At 42.1% G+C, this 15,000-nt stretch overlaps 1 protein-coding gene across 9 annotated transcripts in view; it reads left to right on the forward strand.

Moving 5' to 3' along the window:
- The window catches only part of TRAPPC13 (trafficking protein particle complex subunit 13), a 95,633-nt gene that overhangs the window by 161 nt on the left and 80,472 nt on the right, over positions 1-15,000 (forward strand). For 7 of the 9 annotated variants that reach the window (XM_085870818.1, XM_085870822.1, XM_085870823.1 and 4 more), the window contains exons 1-3: positions 1-261; positions 2,890-2,958; positions 14,148-14,247. The exon at positions 1-261 is cut by the window's left edge. In XM_085870818.1, coding sequence (XP_085726944.1) covers positions 81-261; positions 2,890-2,958; positions 14,148-14,247 — 350 coding nt within the window. In that variant the 5' untranslated portion in view covers positions 1-80. Of the gene's footprint in view, positions 262-2,889; positions 2,959-12,379; positions 13,362-14,147; positions 14,248-15,000 lie in introns of those variants that run through there. The other 2 variants (XM_085870820.1, XM_085870824.1) reach the window with 2 other exon arrangements.

The raw sequence follows: 15,000 nt of genomic DNA on the forward strand, positions 1-15,000 counted from the left end.
CAAGACAATCGGGAGGTTTAATTAAACAACCCAGCTGTGGAGTTCCACATCAATTAATAAGGTGAGGACTCGGGAGCCAGATGTTTGTGGAGCTTCCCGCACGACCTTGGACCCCGGACGTCGTCTCCGAACTCCGGACCTCGATCGTTAAACCTTTCATGGGAAGAGAAACGTTCCCAGGAATGAACACGGCGATGATTTCTTCCTTCCGCAAAATGGATGCAGCGCAGCAGAAGATGGAGCATCTCCTGGCGCTCAAGGGTAATTTTTCTCTCTTTATATATAATATGTGTAAATAAAGCTTCTGAGCTCGTGGAGTCATTTCTGCAGTGATTCCCGCTCGCTGTGAACCGATTTAAAAGGTTTCCTTCCGAAACTACCCGGTGAACTGAGCCTCTCAGCGGGGAGGTAGGCCGAAGCCTACGCTGTCGCCTAGTCTACCTCGGCTCGAGCTTTGCTTGGCTCCCGCACGGATGTTTTTCTTGTTCTTCATTGATTGTGTGAGATCCCGCGACCTGACGATTGGTACGTGTGCTGAGGACGGGTACGAACAGGCCGGGACGGGCCGAATGGCCTTCTCCTTCGGCATTGAACTCCCTTTCTCGGAGGAGGATCTGTGGGTGGTAATAGATATGGGGGGGGGAGGAAGAACTGGCACGATGCAGCCAGGAGGCTCGAGAGAATGGACGGTTTTCAGAGCTATCCCATAATGCAGTGCGCGCCGCCATGTTGGTTGTATCCACATCCCTGGCGACGACGGCATCAGTAGCTCCACAGTCTATCACGTCCATCTCGTTTTTCCGACTTACTGCGTTGGAAGGTTACGCGAAGTCTTTGGCCTTGTTTAGCTTTTTTTTCTCGCTTGTTTCGCGTGCCAACTAATATGGCGTCCGCGCATTGCATCATGGGTATTTAAACCCCTCAGTCTTTCGATAAAGGTAACAGGGTTTTGGGATTTAGTCGTCGAGGGATAAATTATAAATATAAACAGTGGGTTTTTTTTTAACACTACAGGCATGTGGTGAGGCGACGAGATCGATTCCAGGGCTAGCTTGGCTCGGCTATAATAGTGGCTGAAGGAGACGAGGAATATGAAGAGATCTGATGGAGTTGTTTAAGATAACCAGTGTGGGCCCAGACATGCAAAAAAAAAAAAGGGAAGAATTGTGACGTCATACCACCGTGTCGTGTCATTGGTTTGGTAAATAAATGGCCATAATTTGGGAACCACTTGTCCGATTAATATCAAACCTTAAATGCACGTACTCGGGTCCCCAGCAATATACCTGGCAAGTTTCAATGAAATTGGACCGGTGGTTGTCGAGAAACAGCGGTCATACACATACACATACACACACATTGCTGGAATTATAGATAGACTAGTGCGTGGCCGTACGTGGAATTTTTTTTTTTTTCAAACAACCACACAGGCCGTTCCTTCGCTCTCGTAAACGACGACTGGATTGAGGCATTGTGTTTATCTATAAATGCGCATAAGAAATCGAGAAATTATTATAATACAGTAAGTCATCACTATCCGGAAGTGGTGCGTGCCCGTACGGAATGTTTACATGCATTACACGAATTATCCCTTTCATTGAAGTAACAACTGCTGTGATACTTACACACACAGAGTTAATTAAAATCCAGTTTACCTCCCTGTCTTTGTTTGCCATGACATTCGCTGCCATTGACCATTGCCACTCCTATGCCACAGTAACGAAGGCGTCCTTTACAAGTGCAAGTGGAAATGACGACTTTTCTGTCACAATGATTCCCATGTTCTTGGGTGGTTAGCAGGGGGAAGCTTGACCAAAGTCTTTCACGAACTGGCTGGACAGCCCTGACGTTTGATTAAAGGTTCGGGTAGGAATTTGGAATTTAACCATGGTGCTGATGATTGATCACCTCCTCTTCACGAAGGATACTGTGGCATCCACCAAGTAATGTCAGAAGACGTAATGCCAGTTAACATTCATCTGAGGGACAGCACACACATTGATGAGTTACTGGCACACATTACCTGTGAAACGATGGGATTTAAACCCAAGCTAGATGGCTTGGAGGCCAGTGTGCATCCCTCTAGAGTCTAGGTCATCTTGCCAGTCTTTGGAATTGGAAACTCAAATTTGATTTTGATAGGTACTGAGAAGCATTGGGGATAGTAGTGTACATGGATATTGCCGGAATGGTAGGTAGCCGAGGTAAACATTGCATCGGTGATTGGATACCTATGTCATAATTGTGATGTCTTTGTGAGGGTTTCATCAAATGGTGATTTGGCTGTCATTCTTCATTCCTCAACCTCCAGCCGGCTTACTTTCCCCACCAAAAAAGTAATAAAAATTATTTTAAAATATGTGCATGGTGATGTGTGCACCTGCCAGCCAGTACTCATCTCCATTCCTCCCAATTCTGCCTCAATTAATTCAAGTCGATAAATTGAATGATATTGTTGTAGCGCAGGCATGATGTACCAAATTGCCTCCTCTTAGTCTTGTGTATCCTTGTGTAAACTGTCTCAGGCAGGACGTTGCGTCACAAATTGCGCTGTCCTTCAGATGGACCTTAAACTGAGCGTACCGTCTGCTAGCATTAGTTGGTGTACGTTAGAGATCCCACGATGTCTTTCACAAAAAGTATGTGAGCCATCACCAACACCCAGAACAAATTACAAATTTCCTGCCCTGATTACCACTCTGAAAACAAAAGGACCCCCCCCCTCCCCACCCCCAGTGAAATACTTGCTTTTGGCAGCACAGATCCAACCAAGGTTGTAACATCGAGCCTTTTGGGCAGAGCACCACCGAGCAGGCTGTGATGACGTGACTGTGTGGTAGAATAGTGATTTAAAGAAGTAATTTGCTATTTCCTTTGTTTCCTACATAGTGATGCGCCTCACAAGACCCTCTCTGAATACCACGTTACCTGTGTCGTGTGAAGAACGTGACCTTGCAGGTCTGGATTTCCTATTTATTGCCAGTTAACTGCCAACCTATATGCCCATATTCTCATCGGTCTGCTCGCTTATTTGTTTTGCCCATTTGAAATGAGGTTGTTGTAAACGTCTTTCATTTCCTTTGTATTTGATGCTTGTATTTTGGGTCATGTTTATTTACAAGGACGAAAACCATAAAAAGGTAAAAAGAGTAAGGCCTCGTGATTGTTTGGTGTGATTATATATATATTTACGAGCCAAACACGTGCTCCGCGTGAAGTTTCGAAAGTGAGGGTTCGTTAGGACGTCAATATATCCAGTGTTGACAATGTGATTTATAGAATTTCTTTATATACAATGTTTCTTGTTACTTTTTTTTGTGTCAAATGCACCTTCTGAGGTAGTCAACGTGTGCAGAAGAGGGTTTTACATTGTTTTCTCGGAGTGACATTACGCCTCTCAGCGGTGACGGTCTGTCGACGACAGACATAATGATGTTAGCGAATGATCGATGTCATGGCGTCATTACGTCTCAGCGGTGACGTCACACGTCACCACGCAAACGAATGTAAAAATTAGAAAATCGGCAAAAATTCCCAAACCTGTCCATCTGGCGCGATCTCACATAGCCTATGCTGTACATTAGACCACAGAGCACCCGCATGCTCCGTCCGGCAGTTTCAGAGGAGATGCATCCACAAAATATGGCTTAGCGTATTAATATAATAATGTATGTGGAAAGGAATATGGGGCTGGCAGGGTAGCCTAGAGGTGCACACACTCTCCTCGAAGCCATCTTGGTTGGATTTGAATCCCGACCCAGCTGTAAACTGTCATCCCGGTGTTTCACAGGCAGGGTGATTCATCAATGTGTGCCCTCCCTCGGATGGACGTTAAACTGGGGTCCCATTTGCTGGCATGTCCTTCATGAAAACCAGGCGAACTACCACCAGTACCCTGGCCAAATTACACATTCCTTCCCTGTCTGATTGCTGGGAAGGTAATGGCAAACCATCCAGCATAATAACTCTTGCCAAGAAACTGCTTCGGCAGCACAGATGCTTTGTAACAGTGTGGTACATCAGAAAAATACAACCTAAATGGTGGTTTAGGACTCCTTGGCGTCTAAGAATAAAAATGGGGTCACTAATTGTAGAAAGAAGCCCTACAACAGCTATCTCGTGGGGGGGTGGGGTGGGGTTAAAAATATAATACCTATGAAGCACAATGAAAGTTGCACATTAAAACCATTCCCACTATGGCGCTACATGTATGCAGCCATTCACTCACTCACTCACTCAGGAACCAGGAAATAGAGGAGGTTTGGCACAAGATGAAGTCTTTCGCCCGGACCACAAAGGGGCGAGATGTCTTGCCCCATCTATCGTCTAAAATGGACATCTCCAACCCCTCGCAGTGATACCCAGACACCTTCTCCAAAAACACTTGTTCTTATGTTTCCCTGCGATTTGCTATCCAGCTAGGTTTTGCATTTCTCAACATCTTTACAGATGAAAAGAATATTGACGTTGGTGCATTGTCTCAACGTATTTGCTACTTGTGCAAGGTTTCTTGCATTTGCTACAACAACCCTTTTATGGAGGGTACAGTATGTTTCCTTGTACCGACACCATCTATTAGGCCTTTGCCATTGTACCATTGACACCATCAACTCGGCCTTTGCCAACCCAGAAACAGTTGATATGTCAGTCTCTTTTTGCAAAGGTTCAACTTCACCAAATAACAACACCAAAAGTGATTCTAAAAATTGTAAAATTCTAAATTCTAAATTTAGTAATTCTAAAACATGACTTGTCAGAAAATTTCACAATCAAATGCAAGAAAAAATACTGGAAGGGGACTCAGTGGAGCGCACACCTCCACCCTGTAATACCTGATCCACGAGAACATATCGGCCCAATACATTTTTGAAATATCATGCTATGTATCGTTTTTGAACCCTATCTCTGAATGATAAAGATAAAGAATTGTTTACCCTTATCCCTGTATTTATTTTAATAAACCACACTTTATCTATAAAGCCTGGTGTTGGCGCAGTGGTTAGGGCAGCGGCTTGGGATCCAAAAGGTCCTGAGTTCAAGCCCCGTTGGGCCACTGAATTAATACACCAGGGGGTTGACTCAGCCTGTCATCCTTCCGAGGTCGGCGGAATGAGTACCAGTGTACTGGGCTGGTGTATACCCCGGTTAAAATAAGTGTACCAGATCCCTGTGTCGTAAGAGGCGACCAGGGTTGCATCAGGAAGGGCATCCGGCGAAAACATGTGCCAAATCACTATGCGGATCATACGGCTGATCCGCTGTGGCGACCCCAAAAGGGAGCAGCCGAAAGAAGAAGAAGAAGACACTTTATCTATAAGAGCCTTTTGCCTCCTGCGTGTTGCGCCGTCAAGTTTGGCCTCAAATCGGAGCAATCCTTGAGGTTTAGTGAAAGACAAAGACCAGTTAATTGAACGCAGTGTGAAGTTGGAAAGCTCAGTGATCTTCAGGATTAGAAAAAGTTCGACACAATGGGTGACGTTAGTCAGACCTGTCGACACTGCATTATGTTTTCCCACTTTTTTTGTGACATTGCCAATATGTATTTTACTTTTCTATTTAACATCAAGGTAAGGTGTTTGGGCTTATCCATTATTCAAAGAACAAAAGCAGAACCAACCAAGAAAAACTATACCAAGTGAAGTACAGTACAATTATACCAATCATGGAATAAAGAAGAAAGGGCAGACCACTCCTCAGGAAACATTTCATCCATTACTCACAAACTTTCTCCAATCTGAAACCTCATGTTTCAGGCATGGGCAATGCTGTCAGGCAGGAAGGCTGCAATCAAAGAAATAAAACAAGTTTGAAGCTTTCCGTCAAAAAATGTGTAAAATCGCAGTTTGCTTCCTGGTTTAAAAAAAAAAAAAAGTCACCAGGAAGGTGGACATGATTGGATAGTGTGTACTTCCATATTGTCTGTGTCAGAATATTGGTAAAATAAGCTGTGCACAGATTGGTGTGGCATATAAACCATTGTACCATCCTTGCAAAATTATATGATGGGATTTCACTTGGTAATAATTCCAGGGTAAGCCTGGTGTTGGCTTGGTGGTTGGGGTGGTGGCTTGGGATCCTCGGGTCCTGAGTTCAAGCCCCGTTGGCCACTGAATTGATATACACAAGGAGGTTGACTCAGCCTGTCATCCTTCCGAGGTCGGCAAAATGAGTACCAGTGTACTGGTAAGGGGGACACTGCATCAGCGGCATTGCCGCTTCCCAACCAATGATGCAACCAGCAGCCACAGGCTGCACTTGATAGAGAGAGAATTCCAGGGTGTTGTATTGAACCATCTGAAAAGACTGCAGCAAATCCTACATTGATGAGACAGGAAGACATTGAAAATGAATTCCAAGAGTATTCACTGTATGGCAACCAGGTTGCATGGGGTTATACAGTAGGTAATAGCATGTCACTGTGTACAATCTAGTCATTAATTTGATCTGGGTAGGACTTGGGTCCTGGATATCCACAGCCAGTAAATTAGAAGGGCACTCGGTAGAGCGCTTACCTCCGCCACGCAATTCCTGATCCACGAGAACATATCGGGCGGAACACGTTTTTGAAATACCCTGCTACATATGTTGTTTTTCGTTTTTTGGTGCCGTCTCTCAATGGTGAAGAATTGGTTAAAAAAAAAAAAAAAAACCAATGTCACCCGCAGGGTGACCCGTATCTTGCCAAAAGGTGACCACGTGTGACTTCTTTGAGGTCACGCTGAGGTGAACAGAGCTGCTATCCACCAGGAGCGACTCCTTGAGGAATATCTGCCTACGAGAGATTCCGATGAGAATCGTTCTACAGAGTAACCATGGAAAATATTCGTTTGCCTCATAACGTTACCAAATGACGTCATAATGTCTCAAGCTTGACGTATCTAGAAAGCACTCATCGAGGTGTTCAATTTGAGGTACTACACGATATGGTTCCTAAAACTTGAAAATTTGACCTTGGGGTCAAATATGTTTGACCTTAGGCACTAACCATGAAGGTCAAGGCCAATCGCCACCAAAAATTAATCAGCTGAGCACCAGACCATGAACTATATTCCCATGAAGTTTGAAGACGATCCGATCAAAATTACTCAACAAATAAGGGTTTCGTCGACTCCCCTGATTTGCGACAAAGTGACCTTGACCTTCAAAATTTTGTGCACTGAAAGGGACCTCTATAGGCCTCTGATATGCGAAGTTACAAAAATTTCCAATGATAACTGTGCTCTGCAGAATTTTTTAAATGTGATTAAAGACAAACAAACAAACCCCAAAAAAAAATACAAGCTGACTAACATATCTTGCAAAAACTTCGTTTTGGCAAGATAAAAAACAATTCTCGTATGCAGATCCGGATTCGGATCTTCACCAAAATCGAATCAATTCGTCCTTGCCCCACACCCAACGTGTCCAAGTTTCATCTGAATCCGTCCCAAACTTTTTGAGATATTGTGCTATATATCGTTTTTGGCCCCATCTCAAGATAGATGGTGGTGAAGAATCACTTGAAAAATTTCTAGAAGCCGAATCCGGATCGTCACCAAAATCGAATTGGTTTGTCCTTGTCACACACCCAAACTGTCCAAAAAATTTCATCCTCCGTCCCAAACTTTTTGAGGTATCCTGCCCACAGACAGATAGACAGACAAACAAACAAGAAAAGACGCCATGCAGAGCACGATGCTTTCAAAATCCATAAAACAAATTTGAACTCAAAAATAATTGGCTGGTTGAATTCGGTGACCTGAAATATAATTCCTCTTCAAATTTCAAGTCGCTCTGATGAAAATTTAGGATTTTAGAAATACCACCAAAGATGTTGGCCTTTTGACCTTTTGACCTCAAAAACAATAGGCTTCGTTATTATGACAAACTCTACCATATGGTGATGTTTTGTGAAGATTGGTTTAAAATTGTGACCTGTCGGCTATAGACAGACAGACAGACAGACAAATGAAAAATCGTGCATAGCACGACACTTGGCGAATTAGTTGACCTTTCCGTGTGGTGGTCCAAGCTGTAATGTCATGGAATGTGTGGTGTTTATTTGTTCGTACATTAATAAAATGACGCGACGTCACAAATAATTAGCAGGCGCGTGTTGTCATGGTAACGACAGCAGATTGAAAATTTTCACAACTCATTTAAAGCCACCATGTGACATTCAACAACTTATCGGTGCTTGTTGCCTTCATTCTGATCGTATAAAATATTTGAAAATACCTAGGAACATTGCTTTTCAACCAGCTTTACGATCCCGTTATCAGGTTTGAAATATGTTGTAAAACAAAAATATGTATTTTATATGTGTTTTTCATGTTTTGGGTGACCCTGACCTTGACCGTGGGTCAATTTCGATCAAACTTTGTACACATGTTAATATTACATGCATAAATAGACAGTATAAGTTTCAATATAATAAGTGCAAAACTGTTTGAGAAATAGCCATTTGTAATTCAAAAAATTCCCCATTGGTTGTTTATGGGCGATAATGTAAAATGATGCAGAATCCAGATCCTGATCTTGAACATCACCAAAAGTCACATCTTTTTGCACTGTGGATTTCTATCAGCTGTTAAAATTTCATCCAAATCGGTTAAGAATTGTGACCTGTAGAACGAATAGAATTTTTTTTTAAATCATGCCAATAGCTAAAAACTTTGACGTCATACGCTTGTGAAAACTGTACATAATTTGTACTAACATGCATTTTAAAACATTTAGATATTCCATTGAAGTTTGTTTTGGCGTCAACAGCAAGTCTCTACGACTTCCGGTTACTGGGTTATATTCAAAAGCTTGTTTTCACCTTTTTTGACATAACGTCGTGACGTTAAGTGCGATTATGACGTGATTTTATCCCAGACTATTTCAGCAAGATTGGCTATCACGTGTTAAAATTTGAGAACGATTGCTTTAGTAGTTTCGGCTGCAGACGAGCGTAAATATTTTTAAAAAAATGACGTCAATAGGCAAAACATTGACGTCATACGCTTGCGAAAACTATGCGTAATTTGTAATAAGATGCTTTTAGTAATCATTTAGATATTTGAATGAAGTTTAATTTGGCGTCATCCAGAAGTCGCTACGACTTCCGGTCACTGAGTTATGTCCAAAAATGTGTTTTCACGTTGTGTGACGTCACGTCGTGACGTTTAGTCCGATTAAGATGGGGTTTGGACCGTCTCAGGTGGATTGCCTATCAGGTGTAAAAAAAAAAAAATAAAAAATAAAAAAAAAAAAATTTAAGAACTACTGGTCCAGCCGTTTGGGCTGTAGATGACCGGACAAACAACCAAACCAACAAACGGAACTGACCAACATACTTGACAAAATCGAAGATTTCGCCAAGTAATAACAAAATCAACTGACCAATGGACTTGAAACATCTTCGATTTTGCAAGTAACAAACAAACAGGGGTGAAAACATAACCACCTTCACCTTCGGTGATGGAGGTAATAAACATAATCGGTTGGCCCACAAGGCATGGCATTTTTAAGGCCAGGGGTGTGGTCTAATTAGTGAAACGATTAACCTACCTGAACTAAACACACCTTTAATCCAGGCTTCTATGTCATGTTGTGTAAGGCATGCAAATAATGGGACACTGCTCGTATATCTCTTCAAAAGTCTATGGACCGCAACCGCTCACTACTTCGTCAAACTTTACTTGAGACACACATACACACATACACACATACACACATACACACATACACACATACACACATACACACATACACACACACACTTTGATCTTATGTCTACTCGCTGACATTCTGTACTGCCAGCTTGCCACATGCGTCAAAAATGAGTGCTTAGACATTTCCTCATTTTCTGAATCATTTCATACATTCACGTGTATCCTGGTACGTGTATCCTGGTACAGTAAGTAATACAATACAAATTGTGCCATGGCTTTTGTGGATAACATCGGTGTTTCATTTCATCTGTGAAACGTCATATCAGGCATGTGAAACAAGAGTGTTCAATGTAATTTAAGCTTTGTTATTATCGAATGTAATTTAAGCTTACTTATAATTATCGAGCACTTTCAGGTGTTTTGCTTGCTGCCTTCAGAATTAGTAAGATGATATTGTAATGGGCACATTTCTCAGAGTGTCGACATGGATGATGATCAATGTGATTGTAACGGTGTTGTAACACGTTTCATTATCTTGTTACCAAACTTGCCAATCAATGCTGTTTGAAGTTTGTGCAGCCTCTCCTTTCCGAGGTGCTTATCAGTGCCGCAACTGGTGAAAACATAAATCATGGTTGCAGTGGATCGTCGGTCATCACTATAAATGTCTTGTCATGTACATAGGGAGGTGAACATTTTGTTTACCTTTGGGGAGGGAACTAAACGTTCTTCTGGGGGACCAGGAAATGGGTGTAGAAGTGAAAAGGCAGGAGCAAGACCAGAAAAGTGGTTAACAAACAAACTGCAAACTGTCAGTTTGTCTCCGGTGAGCAAGAAGCACATTCTAAACTCAGCATCCTGACACCTGCACTTTGCTCCAAAATAAGTAGAGCAACTCTTTGGTTGGCTTTATATGTTTTGACTAATGTATATCGATGCATACCGGACCTGGTGGATCTGGGAGGTCGGTGGTTCAAACTCCGGCTGAGCATACCAAAGACTTAAAAAAGACGTGTGTACACAAAGACGTGTGTACGTGCTGCTTGCTTGCCATATGCTCAGCATTTAAAAGTTTGGAGCATGGACAAATAACATAGGGAAGGCAATGGCAAACCACCCAGTGTAACCCTTGCCAAGAAACTGCTGCGGTCGCACCAACGCTCTGTGAAGTGTGTGTGTGTGTGTGTGTGTGTGTGTGTGTGTGTGTGTGTGTGTGTGTGTGTGTGTGTGTGTGTGTGTGTGTGTGTGTGTGTGTGTGTGTGTGTGTGTGTGTTTTTGCTATTTTTAACAAGCTACTTAATAGCACAGTCCATCCTAACTGGTAACATGCTGACAAATTCCAAGCTCTGTTCACCTCCACTATTCTATCCATTTATTCTACCTGTGAAATAACTTTCTGTAATTTTGCTTTTTTTTTTCCATCATTTCAAGGTAGCAGTCAGGTCAACACAATCTATTGTTCTTCTATACGCCATTGATCTTTCTTACCTCCACTTACCCTACCTACCCCTGCCAATGATTGTCTGAATTTTTTTTTCTGTCATTATATTTGTGCTTGTTGAATGTATACGACCACTTTTATAACCATCCATCCTATTTGTTGTTTATTGGCTGCTCTTAGAGCACCCTTATTCTGGACATTTCCATCTGTCTGTCTGTCCACAAAACTTTGGTCAAGCCTAGGGGCTAAACCACTCAACAGATTCCAATGAAATTTGGTAGGTAGGACCAATATTTCTGGGAATCGTGTGCTTTCGAATATGGGACCCCAGGCCCTAGTAATGGCATAGCAACGGCCCTTTAAAGTGGTCAAAAAATCGAAAAAAAAAATAAATCGAAGCTTGGAGTTCTGTGCGCAATCTATCTTGCTCCCTTCATGCCAATTTGTAGTATAGGAGGAGATAGGTTTTGGGCGAGTACATGTCGAACATTTCAGAAACTGTTAATTGCGAATATTTCTAAGAGAAAGAGTTTGATTTTGATGAAACTTGGGTGAAATGTGTACAATGTGGCTAGCATGTACACAAAAATGAATGGTTGCTATGCACACCTCCGTTGCTAAGCAACAGCTAAAATACTTTATCGTACATCGTACACTTATTGTGGACTGTACAAAAAAATCAATGCCTCCGAGGGACCTGGTTTTTTTGTGCCCAAGGAGAATGTCTTACAGCATCATATAAAAAAAAAATAAAATCTTTAGCGAATAGATAAATGGAATTACCAGGGCTGCCATTTGTTAGAGTCTCTTTGGAAACATGGCTGAAATTTCACAAGGCGGGTTTCTGGGCGCAAACGAAGAGGGCTGTGATAATCATATTTATTGTGCTAAATTGATTGATAGCATGTACATGAATATCGGCTAGTCGCGTCGGCCAGCTTTCCATCTAGAGCGAGCAGCCCTGTCGCCTACCGGCTTGTTAATTATATTTTTTATTTGATAATCTTGTATTTTTTTTTTGTCAACTCCCAAAATCTAGAATCGATGCTCACCTCCACTCACTTGTTGTTCTTTTTTTCATGCCTGTGGAACCAACTTCTTCATTCTCATTCTGCCCTTAGGTCTTCAAGATGGCAATTCACCACCATCTCAGATCAGCCCCATCCAAAAACCATAATCTTTTCTACCACATTTTACCCTCTCCAGGCCAACCTCTTTCTGAGTTTCCAGTTTTTCTTTCTTGAGTTTTTTTTTTTTTTTTTTTTTTTTTTTTGGTGGGGGGGGGGGGGGCTGTATCTGATCTTATTCACCATCCCCCCTCACCCTTCAAATGTCCTTCCCACACCCATTGTTTGCCCAAGCCTCCCTCTATTTTGTCCTTCATCCCTGCTGTCAGTGTCCCCCTCTGTTACGTCCTGATCCGTTCATTGTTCTGGCTCTTCCAAAAGCCTCAATTTTTGTAAACAAAACAAACTTGCTTCAAGGCAAAGTCCTCATAATTCCCCCAGCCACTGTTTGCTCACTGTACTAATTATACCCCCGATACCCACCTTCAACGCATTTATTTTTTAATGTGACTTCGATAGTGTTCCTATCTTACATTTTATTTATTTTGAAGACGAGGGAGGAAAATAAAAAAATATTTGATTGAACATATTGTTGTAGAAATCACTCCTCGGGGTTAACATTGCTTAGTAGAGATTAGTTATCTCCTTTATGAATTTCTTTGAGTAAGCAAAAAGTAATTAATTGTGATATTAGCCATGTGTCATTTTATGTAATAGATAGACTATGTCCACCCCTCCGAATGCAGATGTCTAAAAATCACCATCCCTGTGACCCTTTGTTGTATGTTCTTCCATTTAGAATCGGTATTTTATGTCTTTTTTTTCGCGTTTTGTTAGGCTGTCGTCGCCGTGCAGAAACGGTTTTGTTCCTGCTCGACACTGAAGGGGGGAGGGCCTTGCCTGACTGACAAGTTTTGAAGGGCGGTCTTCCACCCATCAAAAAGGACTCTTGCCCAGTTGTGAGTGAGAGTGAGGGTGGTGGGGCATATCGTAAGTGATGTATGTAGGCATGCTAGGCGATTTAAAGGCAGTTGGACGGGTGGAAGTCTGGAATCAGCCTGGGGGGAAGCTGCGCTTCTTGTCCCACCAGAGCCACGTCCTCTCCTCTCCTCCGCGCCATTCCTCACGGGACAGGACAGAATGGTACATTTCCCTGCCGAGCAAGCCGGGACTCTGCTGACTATTGATCCTGCGGGATTCTGCCGAGAATATCCGGTATTTCTGTGTCTTAGATTCCTTGTTTTCTCAATCATGGTGTAAATGTAGGCCTGGGGTAAGGATATAGATAAATAATTTTTTTTTTGTAGGTGCCTATGGTTCAGTAACTGTAAGGGGTTTTTATTGCCATTTATTGTATTTTCCTCTTGTATTTGTATTTGTTGACCATTACTTGTTCAAATAAATACACCTGGTCTCGGGTGAATTGTAGGTCGTCGTGGTCATGTTTGTAATCAGGAAAGTCTTTTGAGCGTTAAGTTGGCACAGGAATTCACGCTGTCTGTCCAGACCTGTGCTGCATGTCTCCTGGCTTCTCTTGGCCATTAGAGACGAAGCGTGCAGCACCAATTAGCATAACGCTTGGCTAATTCAATTGTCCCACCAGCATGGTATCGGAGTGGAAAGACCCGAAAACCGGCCCGTGCCGGTTGATCTAGGTTGCACCAGTTAACTGGAATTAACCCATGCGGATACAACAATAATTATGAAAACCTTGAGTACCTCACAGCAGAACAAATTATGACATTGTGATGAATTTACGTTTGTGGTGGCATCATACAATGATGTTTCATCCGAGATCCATTTTGAATATATTGTTTTGTTGTTTAAAGTTTCATAACTTGAGTTGCACCAAAATTTAATGGTAGTCTTGAAACTGATATAGCACTTCGTTTTTTTGTTTTTTTTTGGCAGAATGTATTATTTGTCTAGATGTTAGCTTTGGTGTGAAATTGTCTGATTGCATACAATGGATGGCAATGCAGTGCTTCCTTCTCTTTGCAGCTACTTTTACAAGTCCTGCAGGTTCTGACAATTCGGCGTTTGTGATAGGAAACGACTTTTTCATCCTCGGGAAAATGCTCACTTTGCCACAGAACTTTGGGTAAAACCTTTAAAAAAAAAAAAATTTTGATATGGATTTTTGGTTTTCAAGGGTTGCAAACTTTTGAGGCACAAAGTCCTTCCTTATTTATTAAACTGCTGTGTTTGCATATACTTGGGTTGATATCAAATTATTTACATCCTGGGATGGAGACACTTCAGGTCTTCTTAATCGTTTCAATGCTGTATGACATGTCTATACAATTGCTCCTTGCAGGTGCAAGGGTTATATGCTCTTTCACATGTGTATTGACACCATACAAAAGTTGCCATTATTTATGAATCATGACTTCATTATAGTTCATTGTATAGAAAATGTGCAGCAACATCCAAATCAGTGAGATGACATAAAAAATATCATTGAGTGATTTATTGTGGTAAAATTGTTAACATTGAATGACACCACAATGTACTTGTTGAGCATAGCATCTCGTACATGCGAGGTTAATGATTTGGGGTTAATGCTAGGTGAAGGATGAATAAATTTAAGCCTGGTGTTAGCTTAGTGGTTAAGGTGCTGGCTTGAGATCCTAGGACCTGGGTTCAAGCCCCATTGGCCACTGAATTAACACCAGTGGGGTGACTCAGCCTGTCATCCTTCTGAGGTCGGCGAAATGAGTACCAGTGTAGCAGCCAAAAGGCTGCACACGAAGGGAAGGGGTATCGACGGATTGTTTAAATCTGGTTTGGTGTGGTGCAGGCATGATGGGCCGAATGGCCTCTTGCTGCGCCTTAATTCCTTGTAAATACTTGT

The sequence above is a fragment of the Eptatretus burgeri genome, chromosome 2, assembly GCF_056783735.1.
Source record: "Eptatretus burgeri isolate ZD-2024b chromosome 2, Ebu_testis_v1, whole genome shotgun sequence".
NCBI lineage: Eukaryota > Metazoa > Chordata > Myxini > Myxiniformes > Myxinidae > Eptatretus > Eptatretus burgeri.